Source organism: Pteropus medius, unplaced genomic scaffold (assembly GCF_902729225.1).
Source record: "Pteropus medius unplaced genomic scaffold, Ma_sr-lr_union100, whole genome shotgun sequence".
NCBI lineage: Eukaryota > Metazoa > Chordata > Mammalia > Chiroptera > Pteropodidae > Pteropus > Pteropus medius.
The window spans coordinates 16,703,880-16,719,155 of record NW_024349802.1 but is presented as its reverse complement, the minus strand read 5'-3'; the positions used below and the strand labels follow the sequence as shown (position 1 = coordinate 16,719,155).

The window sequence follows — 15,276 nt, the reverse complement described above, 5'->3', positions numbered from 1 at the left end:
CTAAAGTCGTGGCATTCACAATCCTCGTCTTCTCTTCCCTGAGCCCTGATTCCACAATATTTTTGTTGTGCTACACTCGCCCAGGATAGCACCACCCAGAATCCCCTCTCACCTGGACTACTGCCTTTCTGGTCTCCTGTCACATTTAGTAAGGAGAGTTAACTGCAACACAAGGTGCAGGAGGGACACATATTCTATCAAGGTCAAGTGTGTCAGTTCACATGACTCTAACAGGTCAGAGTACAAAATAATCTCTCACCTGACAATTCCCTGGACTGCGCCGACTCTCCGTTTTTTTCTTCACGCTCAGAATAACGCCGAGCATCATTCTTAGGAATCCAGACTTCCTGGAGTTCAAGACTGTCTTCCTCATCATCACTCTCTGAGTCATGAACAGTAATTGGGGTTGGTTTTACTACACGTTGAAGACCACTGGGTCCTAAAACAAAAAGCACAGACCAAACAGTTACTTTCTGCCCAAGAAAGGCTCTCTCTCAAAGTACTGGCTCCAGGGATCTGTGCTCACAGAGATGCTTTGGCTCTATGCAGCCTGCCTGACCACTCATTTCAATGGAATATAGTACCGGATGACATACCGTAAAAGCACTTAAACTGTAAAACATTATCTAAACATTAAACATGATTAATATGCCAACAAACACTGTGCATTTCTAAAAGCAAATTAAAATAGATATGTGGCATCCTCCTTCAGGACCTTTACTGTTTGAAAAAGTCACATAAATCATCCTAAAATAACCAAAATAACAGTCTTAATAATTTAAAAAATAGGCAATGTTTCTAATTTTGTAAATGCACAAATGAAGGCAAAGAAATAAAGATGAATCTTAGATACACCTATGGAACTGGTAAGAATTCCCTGCATCCTTTAACTGCGTACAGGTCTATCTTATTGGATGTAGTGCAGAAAAGTTTTTTTTCTTAATTTTTTTTTTTTTTTTTTTTTTTTTTTACGCCTAGGTCTTCCTGGGTGGTCTCCTATCCAAGTACTAACCAGGCCCAATCCTGCTTAGCTTCACAAGATCAGACGGGATCGGGCTTGTTCAGGGTGGCATGGCCATAGACGCAGAAAAGTTCTTGAAAGGCTGCACGCATGTTACAGTTTGGTTATTTATATTTACATAACAAATGTTTTATCTGCTTGGCAGTACACACTGTAAACCTTTAGCTCGCATGACCCAATTCTGGAGAGTGACTGACAGTCACTCCTTTCAAAGGAGTGTAAGTTCCAAGGAACCTTGCCTGTCTTTTTCCTGTTACAATGTATAATGCCTGACACAGTAGGCGCTCAATAATTATTTGTTGAATAAACGACTGCATCTGTAAGACATTCAAAACAAGGGTAAAGATAATTTCAATTCAAATACAAGGTAGCCTGTCAACAGACCGGGACTGAGATAACTTGAGTTTTAATTTCAGTTATTTTCCTTGATCCCTGGCTGAGTGGTCCTGAGCAAAACATTCAAACTTTTAAAAAATATATTAAGTTTCTGCATCTGTAAAACGAAGTGTTGTATTAGGTAATCTTTAAGGGCTTTGACTATAGCCTGCCAGAAGGCACTCAACAGCAGAGACCAGATCTTGGTTCATTTAGTAAATCAGGTCAGCCTGTCCACTGCTCCTCTCCTCCACCAAAATGAAGGGAGAAGACAAGCAGAACACTTAATCAGGTCACTTATAGAAAGAGGAACTATTGCTACGGTTACAAAAAATCAATAATAAGCTTTCATAATAAGATATATAAACATGTAGCAAGGAGAATATCAATATAATATAGGCCTAAATAATAAATAGCATATAATGTATCATTAGCTGTAATGTCAAAAAACAAGTCATCCTCAGTGTTTTATCTTCATTAGAGTCAGGCCCTAGCTTTCAGAACCATGAACGTGGGAAGTCACATGATTACCTGCTTGTTCCTCATCAACATCCACAGGAATAACTGCCTGACTATGTGCTGGAGTCTCATGTCCACTCTCAGCCACCACCTCTCCATCTTCCTGCACCATGTCTTCCATCTCATTCAATGCTTAAATAAAAATAAAAACAGTTGAAGTCAAACCAAGAGAAGTCTAAAAAAACCACAATGGCAGGCAAAACTGGCATCCCTGAGAAAGCAACAGTGCCATGATTATTAGGCGCACTCTGGAGGAAGAGCATATAATTATGCTTCATAGCAATATTAATAAGGAGTGTCCAATCATCCTATAGAAGAAATCACAGATGAGAAAGGATCGCTTGCTGGAGAAAGTCCATCACTGTATGATGAAAGCAAGGAAAAAGGCACACGAATGAGCAAATACCGTGTTCACTTCCAAAGAAGTTACCGAGGACGGCTGTAGGGGGCGACTGTCTCCGTCGACGCTATTTGTTTGAAGGTAGTAAAAGCCAACTACTGGAAGACCTTACAATCATACATGAGTTAGTTTTGTAGTATCTGCCAGCTAAACCAGAATGTCCTGAACAGGTAAGCTCAAACTGTATGTTTCTTTTCCTACTCTCTAGAGGCTATGGTATTGTTTTTGGCTGGTGTGTGGCAAGGATTATTAAAAAATACACCACGTACATTTTTAGTATTTTAATATCACTCAGATGTTTTATTTGCATCGAAGTCTTCACTACAGTTTTCAGTGCCAATCACTGAGTGGGAATGTGGTTTTACTTATATTTTTCCAGAGGATAAGGACAGTGAACAATTTCAGACCGATAAGCTTTAATCAGTTTACTATATGTACTAAAGCTTCTATCAGTTTATTATTCTAAAGATAAAATGGTCACTTTTCCAGAAGGACCCTAAATGAAATAATTCCTGGCTTTGCCAGCTTTTTATAAGATTAAATCCAAATCCCTCAAGTCAGTATTCAAGGCACTCGATCCAGCTGCCCCTCACAACCTAAGCCTGTGAGCCTGGCAGCAGTGCGAGTCAAGACAACAGCAGTACTACCCTATGCACCTTATAGCTCAGCCACCCTGTTCACCCTGTATCCTCAGTGCCTAAGGATGCTCAGTAACTACTGCTGAGAAATCAACCAAGCAACCATTTGAGTGAACTGAAAAAAAAACAAAACAAAAGAAAAAAGATCCAGTTCCTGAAAGAACTAAAGACTCTTCTAAAAGGAGACAAGCCAAGTTAATGTAAGCTGATAAAGTTAAACACAACAGGGCAATAAAGAGTGGGTAGCTCTACTTCATTCTGGAGTTGCCCAGAATGAAGCAGAGGGCCATTCATGATACGTTTTAAAAATCTACATTCAGGAAAGTCAACATGTCAATAACAATTTCAAACTAATTTTAACGATACTGTTAAATCTGCAACTAAAGAGTGGAAACATCAATGTTAGTCATTTCAACTAGCACTAATTCTCACTGAACCTTTTTATTCTGAATCCCTGTACTACTCTTTCTTTCCTTTTTTTTGCTCTTCTGTTTTTTTGTTTTTGTATATATCTCTTTGAATTCTATTTCTGGTTTTGATCAGAAGTCACATAGCCTTTCTCCAGTTCCTTATTTTTTATTTAAAAGACTCAACTTGGTATGTATATAATAATAAATACAAATAACATACTGCCAACTTGGAGAGACCAGTAGAATCTAATGTTTTATGCCAATCTTCATTTCTCTACAAATGCTGCCACTATCTTTGGTGTTCTTAGTCTTCCTCTTGTTGAAGCTTTTTAATTCTTTGATCTTGGCATTTATGTAGCTCGTTCCTTTGCTTCTCAGCCTTTAACTGCATTTGTAGATATCATATTTGACAATATTGTACCTCAAGTATTTGGTCTGCACGCAAGTCTCTCATAAACTGAAACCTTAAGTTTCAAATGTTAGATATGAGTTCCGCTATCCTCTCTTAAATCAAACACAGTGTTGTTGCACATTTGGTCCCTGCTGCATCAATATATGATACAATGGAAGGCATTCCCCAATCTATACTGAGAAGCCTATGGCCATGTAACTTTCTGATAGAGTCTACGATCTGTCCAGTTCATCAACTCCAACCACAACTGGATTCATAGGATTTGAAAGTTCTGTACTGTGGCTGCTTTAAGTTTCCCACGGACAGTCTGCATTTTCTGAAGGCCAGATCCGTATGGTGCCAGTGATGAATATGATGGCACTTGGGAACAAAACAAGGCAAAGAAGTAATATGTGACTTCACTCCCCATCCTTCACCCCTAGCACCTCCTGGCTCTGTACTTTTATATTTTTGTATTTTGGAGTGAGAGTATCAGGGGAGAGATTTAGCCACAGGTTTGAAATGCTTAAGAGTAATCAAGTGAAAATAAAAAGTATGAAGCTAGATATAATTGCAATATTTCAAAAAGTAGAAAGATCAAGGCTGGAAATTAAGGTTTCGAATTCATTAGCATACAGTTGCTACTGAAGCCAAGAGACTGATGATTTCATCTAGAGAAAATGTTTAGAGAGATCAAAAACAAACATAATAGAGGAGGTGGTGCAAGCAAAGGAAACTGAGACAGCATGTCCAATAGATAGGAGGAAAACTAGTAAAATGGTTTCAGAGATGCCAAGAGTAGGAAATATCTCAGGAAGGTAGAAGTGAGCAATAATGACAAATGCTGCCGAGATATCAAATAAGATGAATGTGGAGAAATGAACACTAGCTCTTTAAGAGTCACTGATGACTCTGCCACGAACCAAAATGCAGAGAACGTGTGAGGTGAAAGTGAAGACAATGTCTATTGATAACTCTTAGATTCAGACCTGCACACTCAGGAGTGATCCTAAAGGAAGTCATGCTCTGTACACAGTACACTTTCATTACAGAAGCAGTTACAAACATCAGGGCTCCCTACCTCCCATGAGTTACTGTGTCCAAATGAAGAGGGAAGAGATTTCCATTCCAGTTCTTAAGGGTCAACTGGGAAAGTGGAAAATCTGGTAAGAAAACAATCTCATTCTGTCCTCACTCATCAACAGAAGGGCAGATGAAGCCTAAAAACACATGAGTTGGCATGCAGCAGATGTTCACGAACTGGATGGATGGATGATTACATAAACAAAATCCAATAGGTCTTTATTATTTATTAGTTCATGTACTTAATTTGCTGGTGGTTGTGAAGACTAAATAATGAAAAGTAAAATGTGAAAGATGCTCAAGAGAACGCCTATCATGTGACTGGTATTTCTTTTTTCAGTCTGAGAACATCCAAAAATGGTGTCTACATTCAAGCTCAATGTACTGATCTATTGGTCGGGGAGATGTTAAAAAGATGCTCCTTTGCTCAAATCCTGAAAGTTAAATCTCAGTTAAACCAGGCCTCTAAGGCTCATTGTACTCTAATTCCCACAGTATCTACGAGTCCCTTATAGAATCTATGGACAGGAGGCATTACAAAGTTAGCTTTGAAACAAGCGATCAAATTTCATCCATCCCCTTGCCTTGTCAACTAGAATCCCAAAGTGTAAAGCAACAAAATTGGATAGGGGGAGACGGGAACAGAGTCAGAGAAATATGATCGGAAGTAAAAAACCATTTCCATCTGGAGCTCACAAAAGGTCTGGGTTACCGTCGGCTGCAAACTGCTGCTCTCCTGGTTGTAGATCTTGCCGGAAATCGTTCTCCTCATCTGAGTCATCTGGATGATGATGATTGTTGTCATGGATGTTGGCATTATTCTGGGCATTATTATCATTGTCATTGTTGGAGTTCTGGTTGCTTACAAGGGCCGAGGACACCCCGATTCCTGTGCCTGCACTCAGGCCAACTCGAGCACAGCCCTAAGGTAAAACGAAACCATACGTGTATTAATACCCCTTCGTTTCATCTCTACATAAGCATTATTTATATAGTATTTATTTATTAAATGCTTTTACATATGCATATGGGACTTCATTTAAGGCTTACAACATTTCAAGCAAGATAAATTATTATTCTTGATTAACAGAAGGTGAGATGCACGATAGGACGAGATCTGCCCAACAGCACACGACCCAGAAGTAGTGCAGCTGGGTTCTGACACCCAGTATTCTGACCTCAAGTCCCGAGCTTTCCCCACTATACTACACTGCTTCAGCAGTGGGAATATAACCATTAAGAACTGACAAGACAGAATATAATTAGTTGAAACACTGACAGTATGAATTTTATATGGTAAGCACTTTTCAAATAACATTTTGTACAACTGGGAAACCTCGGATTTCCCAGAATATACAACTGAATAGCAGCGAAGTAAAACGTTTCCAAAATAAATTCCTAATTCTTATTTACATTCGGGTTCCTGATTAGAGATTCAATCTCCCAACTAATTATTCTGAGTGATAATTTCTCTTAGCTCAATTTCCACCTTTGCTCTTAACTTACCTTCAGTCTATAGAACTGACAGAGACAGCTTTCCACTTACTTTTTCCTTTCCCTTCTTTGTAAATCCCTTAGTACTTATTTGCAAAAACAAGAGGCCATATATTATTATAACCTATTTATGACTTCACTGAGGCTGGCAGTAAAAAGTGCAATTATAATACTATAAAGGCATATTATTAGAAAGAAAAAATATCATGTAGGTTGTTTTGTTTTCTTAAATATCAAAATAAACAAACACTCTCTCAAATATGATTTACTTTGGGTGGTTCACGAAACATCTGGTCCAGTGAAATAAACTCCAGGCTGGGCAACAATTCAACAAACTGGCCAAAGGAGTCCAGCTTCAAAGCATGACACCGCACTAAGTTGATATCAACCAATCGAGTCCATCTTGAGTGGTCTGTTGATGAAATGGCCAGAGAGAATTTAAGTAACACTTTCTTCAGTACCGATGAATTTCGCTACTGGTCACACAAAGACTTTTAAATTGTTTAAGTAACTTTTCACTAATGATCTCTAAAACTTGATGACTACGATGTTTCCTTACCTAATTTCATTGTGAGAACTGGATAGCTTGGGAATCATTAACTTGAAACCAAGTCAACCTTGATTTAAATGTGACCAACACAACCACCTACATACCTATTCAACAGGACACTAGTGCATTCATTTAATAGAACATTATGCAGCTATTAAAAGAATGCAGAACTGAATATGCTTGCTAATATGGAAAGCTCTCCAAAATATTCCTAGTACGAAAGACAAGCTACAGGACAGTGTATACATAGCAGGATCCTTTTGTATATAAAAATCATTTCTTAAATGGTATACATGTATAGGTTGTAATATGCACAAAATAATTTGTCCAGAAGAATATATAAGAAACTGTCAATGGTGGTTACCTTTGAGAAGAGGAGACTTTTCATTTTGTACCTTTCTGTACTGTTTGATATTGTTTATCAAGTGCATATATTACTTTTAGTTTTTAAATGTTAACAGGAGTTCTGAGTGATGGGATTATAGGCCATTTTTTGTGTTCTTCTTTATACTCTTCTGTATTTAAGAAAACAAACAAATCAAAAACCCAATAAATTTATTTTTTAAAGTGATCTACGCCTGCTACAACCTAGTTTGTATTACCCAAAAACCTCTTGGTATCACGAGGACAGAGACAGAATTTCACTTCTGGTGGATGAGACATGGCCATTCTAATGAGTAAGCTCAGTAGGGGACCCAGAGCCCCAAAAGAGGCCGGGAGACGGGCTTTGTGAGAGCTGCAGTATCCCTGGGAGACAAATCAGACAGCAGAGGAGGCTGTTCTGCAGGTTCAGTGAGGGGGCTTGGTATGGTTAAAGAAGTAGTCACAAATGAAAATTCTCTAGTTCTGAATTTATTTAAAGGTGTGTGAAGTTAGGTATTTAAGAAGAGCCTTTAAAGAAATAAACAGTATTGCTATCTTAGGGAGAAAAATGAACTCCCCCCATAAAGAAAAATACCAAGTGCAAAAGTCGCACTTCTGTACACAGGGGATGATGTAAGGAGAGGAGGTCTGAAATAGCCTAGGATTTTAAGGCAGTAGAAAATTTTCACTACAAGTTAATGTTTAATATTATCACTTGATACACACACACAATACACATACACACACACACATATCACACACACACACACCCCCTACTTTGTCCTTTCAGATGATGTGCCATTTGAAGGTTATTCAAAGACAACAACTATAAGATCCCAGGCAATAGTTTCTAACCTTCGTTTTATGTGTCTGACCCAAAGAAGTATATATAAAAAATATATACTGGACAGGGCAAATTCCTAGGCAGAGAATTTCAGTTCGAAGAGGCACTGAATGTACTTCCAACTTGGTTATCAAAGGTTCCCAGAACTTGAATGAACAATTCATATAAAATATCTACATTTTATATTAGGAATGCAATTCATATAGCGCACACAGAATACAAAGATACAGGTTATCGTGACAAAAAAATATAGCGGTATTTAAGCCTACAATACCTGAGATCCAATTGTACGGGTTATGTAGATGGGGGCAATTGTAAATGGCCAGATATTTGATACAGGAAAATACTTCATTGACTGCTTTCATCCCTATATCGGTGATGATACCAGGATTTTCTACCACATCAGCCAAACCATACTTCACCAGATCTGCATTAGCCATTCTGCCTAGAAAATCGATTAAAAAAAAAAAAAAGATTCTTAAATGTCATAAAGTGTTGCCAACTCTTTATCTTAACTTCCAGTATGACCACTCTCTATGACCACTCTGTCTTCTGTCCATCATCAGGTTCAGATTCATATATAATTTTAGGTTAAATATTCTGTACTAATGGTAGCATTTATTTTGCAAAATAAGAATTTCTCAAGGAATAACTAGTAAGAAAAAAAATATTTCCAATTGTTCAGAAAAGGCGAAAAGAAATAAAAAATTCTTAAAGCAAAACTAAGGGATATATTGTATTCACATGCTCATGTTCTGGTTTTATTTTTTAAAAGAAAAGTAATAGCTTTAAATGTAACTCTTTCATAATGCAAGGATCATATTTTTGGAGTCAGGCACAGGCCATGTGTAGAGAAGAGTAAACTTTGAGAATTCAGATTTCATTTTTAGAGCCCATGACCTTGGTTAGTAAATCTGTATCTATCCCAAGAAAAGTGGACTTCTAACTAAAACACACCCACTCCTTCTGCCACTGGGCTTTAATGCCTCCTGTTTTGTCACAGACTAACAGGATGGATAAAATAAAAGGAGATCCTCCATTCTAGTTTAGGCCACTGAAATCACAGCTCATCCCTTATCTCCTATCACCGTTTCTCCCATCTATCTGCCCTTTACTCACTAGGATGGCTCATTTGACTATGAACAATTTGAAGGAAAAAAAGAACTATATCTAGTTAGAAAACGGTTACATTTTCAACGTCCAGCATAGTGCTGGGGATATAGGAACTCGAAAAACGTCTCTCAAAGTCTTTGTAATCCACTGACACGAAGTGCAGAGAAAACACAGTTGCTCTGGTAAAGCTGCACTGCATATTACAAAGATTTAGACCTTTAGCTCAGAACATGTTTAAAACAATCAACCTATTCCAAACTCTTCCAATTTCACTTTCTATAAAGCCCTTGGTCTCTCCTCTACAGTCCTCTTTTTTAGTATTTACTGGCATTTCTTGCAGATTTCACCTTAATCCCACCTTTACAATTTAGCTGAGCAATTTTCTTCAGCCTCCTCGTAAAAACAAATCTGTGTGAACAAAGAACTCTTCTCTAAATATTCAACCCTGGGTCACTTTTCTTATAGTCCTAATATACGGTAACTGCTTTTCACATTCATTTCCCCAGTCTGGCATTGTCACTTTTACCATAAATGTATGGAGAACAAAGATGACTTTTCTATTTATGTTTTGCTAGACTCTCTGTAATGAAAAGGTGATGCAAGTTTTCTAAAAATGCAAGTTTTACCAAGGCCACCCCCACCTCCTGGAGAGATGCTTCAAAATCTAAATTACAGAAAAGGATGATATTAAGTTAGAGTGTGAACAGTGACTTCTCATTCCGCTCTAGTCTGTTAGAGGCACCTGGCACCTATTCTGATATCCAGAATCCCAGGCTGTCTTTGAAGAGACAGAAGAATACACACATGGAAAAGATAAATGAACAGCAAATGGAAAGAAAAGAACAGGTTATAAAAAGGTCAAAACTAAGACACTATTAAATATGAATTTAATAGTGAAATTATATTGAGAAGTACAAGCTAATAGTAATCAAATGATAAAGTATTTTCCTACTGAAAACATGTGTTGAAGGGAAAGAAACATCACAGGTGAATATCTGGTTATAAAGATAACTGTTGAAGACAATCTTCTCCTGAGCCTAAACATGGCTATCTTGAAGATACAAAATTTGTCGAGTTTTGAGCTTTTGGGAAGAACAAAAAACAAGATTATAGAAAGAACACCAATTACCAAGAGAATAATTTTGTTATTACAAAGACATTGTAGAACTATAGAGAATGTTAGCAACCTCATTCAAAATCAGAAAGGCTTGATATCAAATACAGAAGGTCCTCAAATAACATCATTTTGTTATAACACTGATGAGATGTTGTAGGAACTAAAATCTTGCTTATATCAATTAGCCTAAGGTAAAGTTGGTTTCGTTATATGAATGCTGTTTCGCCTCAGTTTCAAGAACTTATCAAGGCCGTTATGGGAGGATTTACTGTACGTTGATTTGATATGAAATTACTAGTTTAGCACTTTAAAGTTATGTTGGTGAAAAACTTATCTTCTTCAAAGCTATATAGATTAAAAGTGATTTCTGTGTTAAATTGGTTAGATGATTTGATTTTTTTCATCCTTCAACTCTATGAACGTGAACTGCAACAAAGTGGAAACAAAACTGTTATTGTGTCATATATTAGAAATGAAAAAGGACAAGAGTCATGCTGTTTGGCCTGGACTGTCCTGACCAGAAGAATTAAGCCTTCTTATTATCTTCCACAATGCCAATTAGATCCAAGGAAAAATGCCCTCTGGTACAATGGTGAGAGTTTAAGAAAGACTTGTTGCAAATTACACGGCAAAGAAACATTCTTCCAAAAACAAACATGCTGGTGTTCTTGGGAAAAAGAGTTTGAATAATGAATTGACATGTATTCAACCCAAAGGAACGAGTTCCCCATTGTAAATACATTCTAGAAAATGCTATGAACAAGCCTTTCGACAGCAATCATCATTAAATGAATGTGGACCATTATATGCTCACACTATCTGGAAAATCCAGAACCCCAGTGGGCTTATTATGGAAATGAAGAGCATGGGCAGGGAATGGGACTTCATCTGAGAGGACCATCAAAAGCTTCAGTAAGTGTGGGAGATCAAATTCAACAAATGGAACCAAGGATGACATTCTGTGTAAGAAATGAAGCAGAATGGGAGAGAAACTTGGGCAGCAAAGTGGAGGCAATATCAAATGTAGATGAGGGTCTTTTTTTGGTATACTGTTAGTCACCGCATCTTCTATAATATGCTAAAATCAGAGGCAACACTAAAAAAAAATCAGTGATATTTCAAGTTTAAATTAAAATTTTCTTTTTTTTAAAGAAGTAAGAGCAACTAAGATTTTTAAGTTGTCTTATATTCAGGAAAATATGACACATCCCAATTCAGGTTTCAGTTTGTCAAGTAAGTTCCCTACAGCAATTCAAGAAAATAAAACTGAATAAATAAGTCTTACTCTGCAGCAAAAACTCATCTACATATCCCAGATGAAGGGTTTCAAATTGGGGGAACTCCAATTCTGCCATCTTTAAGGCAGAGAAGACACCATCTTTGGTTAGAGAAGGCTGGATCCGAACTTCATGTAACCTATGAACAAAGAGATACACATCAGAGTAAAATGAAAGCCATCAGAATCAAAGGTTCTTCTTAATGTAAAGCTCTGAAAGAACTTTATCTTCTGAAGTGTCAAATGTAAACAAGTTTCCCTCCTCCGTTAAAGACATGTTTCCTTTAAAGCAGCATTTTGCCAAGTATGGGCACATCTTGGGTGGTACACTAAAGATATATTAAATAACATTGAATTAATTACACAGTGCTTCCTTAAATCTGATTAAGTCAAAGTGGGAATCTGTGTCTGGTGTCTGATATTTCTGTAACATTTTTTTATGCTAGCTGTTAAGTTCCATTTTAACAAAGAGTATAGTTCCACAGTAGGTAACAATATCTACTAACTTAAACTTAGAAATGGTTTAATTTATATTCTTAATGTTCTACTGATGGAAAGAGTTTTGTTTTTGAATAAATTGAAAAAATGGTTAATTCAATTTAAATAAATTGTAAAAGTGAAAGTAGAGGTAGACTTGGTAACATAGGAAATAGTAAATGTGACATAAAGTGATATAAAAATGTGTTAAGAATATAAAGGTGCTATAAGGTCAGGACTCTGAAAAAGATGATTTAAGACACTGATTTCTGAATAGCAAATATTATTTACAACTAATTAAAACAAGTCATAAAATCGTAGAGGTTGAGACAATGCTTCCTGAGAGGGATGCAGGCACCAGAGTGTCAATGCTGACTTCTGTTGGACTCAGGCATTTCCAGGTAAATGACTGGTTTTCTCTGCTGAGACCATGCCCTGTGAGAGCTTGCAAGGTCTGGAGTGCAGCTCAGTTAGTCATTAGTTATGACATAAGTAATAACCCTACTACTATTTAAAAGCTCCTTTAAATTTTAAATCTGAATAAGGCATGATCCAATTTTATACACACATTCCCTCAATGTTTTGTAAAAGAGGAAAAAACAATTCTAAAACAGGAAAAAAACAATTCTAAAACAAAAAGTGAAGAGGAAACATACCTACGAGCAGCAGTGATAATGAGGTAGCCAAGATCCACTTCCAGAGCATTTTTGCAAGCTCCCAAAACAATAGTGTGCAAATTTCTAAAACCACCTAGTAAAAGGAGAAAAGGAACAAAACAATAAACATTTTGTTTGACCATAGCATTTTTATTAAACATTTATACACACTTTAGATGATAACTATGTTTAAAAGTAAATGTAAGTTTGTTTTTGCATTCACGTTAATATCTCAAGATGAATTATGACTACTATTCGTTTCCTAAAAATTAGATGAAAATGAATATTGTCATTCTGAAAAGCCATTCTGGTGGCATCTCAAAATGAGTCCAAATTATTTAGACATTTAAGTAAGAATTTTCAGTAAGCCACAAAGAAGCTCATGAGGGACTTGTAAAGAAGGAAACCTGGCATTTTCTGGCCAAAGTTTGAACCTCCATTGTAAGGAATACAACCAGCACTACTTTAACTTCAATTGGTTTTGTTTCATGTTTTTGAAACTTGTATAGAGCCAAAAAAGTACATAAACTATTAATGTGTACATAGTTCAATGAATTTTCACGAAAGATTGATTTGTTTTGAACTTTCATAAATAAAATCACACAGTATGTACACTTTTGTGTCTGGCTTCTTTTACTAAACATTTAGTTTATGAGATTCATCCACATTGTTGCACACAGCTATAGTTTGTTCAATCTCATTGCTGTTGGGATTCCATTGCATGAATGTGACATCATCTTCCATGCTGAGAGGCATTTGAGCTATTTGCATTTTAGGGTTATTATGAATGTTCCTATGAGCAATCTTCAACGTGTCTCCTGGTGTACACATGTATGCATTTCTGTTGGGATTTAAAGTGGTTTTTTGTTACTAATGGTACTTGATGATTTTCCATTTATACTTTGGATATCCAAAGTTAGATTTTTAGTTTTCAGCTATTAATTATCTACCTAGCTAAATTTCTTGGTTTTTTTTTTTTTGTTGCAATGAGAAGACGATGAACATGGAGAAAGAACATTCTATTACATAACATCATTTAAAATATAACTAAGGGACCTAGAAAATAAAACATGTTTTTTTCTTTTAAAAGTCATCATCTGATCAACAGATCTATATCGAAGTGATAAACATGAAAGCATTTTATATACTAAAAAGTATTAAACAAATGTGAGATATTGACATTACTAATACCTGAATTCTTTTGTAGGCCTAAGGTATACAAGCCAAAAAAATACCTCTTATCACCAAAGGGCACTAGACATCCGTTAACATTTCTCAGAAAGATTCCAAATATAACATATTATTAACTAAGTATTAAAAAGCCAAAAAGCATGCTTATCACTTTACTTTGAGAAGGTTTAACACTGCACAAAAAAGAAATGAATACTAGTCCAAGCTCATGGTTATTCTCTATGAAATACCAGACAGAAAGTACAAATTACTAACAAGCATTTTCTTTTAAAAAACTCAAAAGAGAAGTAAATGCTTAATGTTTTTAAATTAATTTTTTAAATATTAAGTAACTAAAGAAAAATGAATACCTGATCTCCAACTGTCTTCAACTACGTGCTGGATAAGACCTCCAAGGAAAGGAACCCGAACCATTTCCAGATGTTCCAAGTTTCGGGCAGAGGCTAAGCCTGTTACTAAAGGGACATATTTCAAGGAGTTTGTGGGTCCTGGGGGGAAACAAACAAACAAACTAACTTCAAAACAAGTTCAAAACAAATCAATGAAACAATATAAATTGCCTTACAGATGAATTTTCAAGTCAGCAACTGAAATAAATAACTTATAAATTCTATGTCAGAAGATGACAGCCAAGTTATGGGTCTCTGCAATTTCTACCTATTAAAATGACAGTATTAGCCTGTTAATTAATAACATTGGAAAGGTATTTAGTATTTTTTGTAAATTCCCAGAAGTCTCAATAGTTTTTAGTTCAAATTAACTAAGGGGGCAAAAGGCAAGTTGAAAATTTGATCCTTCACTCAAGTAAATAGCTCGATCATTTAAGTATCTCTATGTAATGAGATACTTAGGTGTTATGGAAGATCACAAAATATATGGTCTGATCCATCAAAGAGCTTGCGATTGACATGATGATAAAACTAACATTTAAAATTATAAAAAAGATAAAAGGACAGAACATATCAAGTACAAAAATAAGATCTTCTACATTAGATAAAAAAAGAAGAAAGAAGAGTAAGAGAAGTAGAAAGAGGTAGAACTTGAAGGCTGTATATAAGTAAAGAGGCAGAAGGAAGTGTCTAACTCAGGACAAGGACACGGTAATATAGTATAAGGAAAGACACTGAGGTGAAAGGCGGTTTAGTTGTACAGGGGCCAGTGCGTAGATAGGCCTGACTATGAAAGAAGGTATATTTTGGAAAGGAGTCAGCCATAAAGATACCAAGAGGTGCCCTCATTATTATGAACTCAGAAGCAGAATAGTTCCCACCTGACACTCTTGAAAAACAGAGACACAAGTTTCTGAACAGAAAAGTAGTACCATAAAAGCGGTGTTTTATGCTTTAAGGTAGATTAGG

The 15,276-nt window shown here is 36.2% G+C and overlaps 1 protein-coding gene across 4 annotated transcripts in view; it reads right to left on the bottom strand.

The window, feature by feature from the left end:
• FBXO38 (F-box protein 38) overlaps positions 1-15,276 on the bottom strand; it is a 47,775-nt gene that overhangs the window by 17,465 nt on the left and 15,034 nt on the right. For all 4 annotated transcript variants that reach the window (XM_039836484.1, XM_039836485.1, XM_039836486.1 and 1 more), the window contains exons 7-14: positions 14,269-14,406; positions 12,728-12,821; positions 11,604-11,734; positions 8,363-8,533; positions 6,601-6,743; positions 5,550-5,760; positions 1,928-2,047; positions 260-439 (exon numbers count right to left, since the gene is read on the bottom strand). In XM_039836484.1, coding sequence (XP_039692418.1) covers positions 260-439; positions 1,928-2,047; positions 5,550-5,760; positions 6,601-6,743; positions 8,363-8,533; positions 11,604-11,734; positions 12,728-12,821; positions 14,269-14,406 — 1,188 coding nt within the window. The remainder of the gene's footprint in view (positions 1-259; positions 440-1,927; positions 2,048-5,549; positions 5,761-6,600; positions 6,744-8,362; positions 8,534-11,603; positions 11,735-12,727; positions 12,822-14,268; positions 14,407-15,276) is intronic.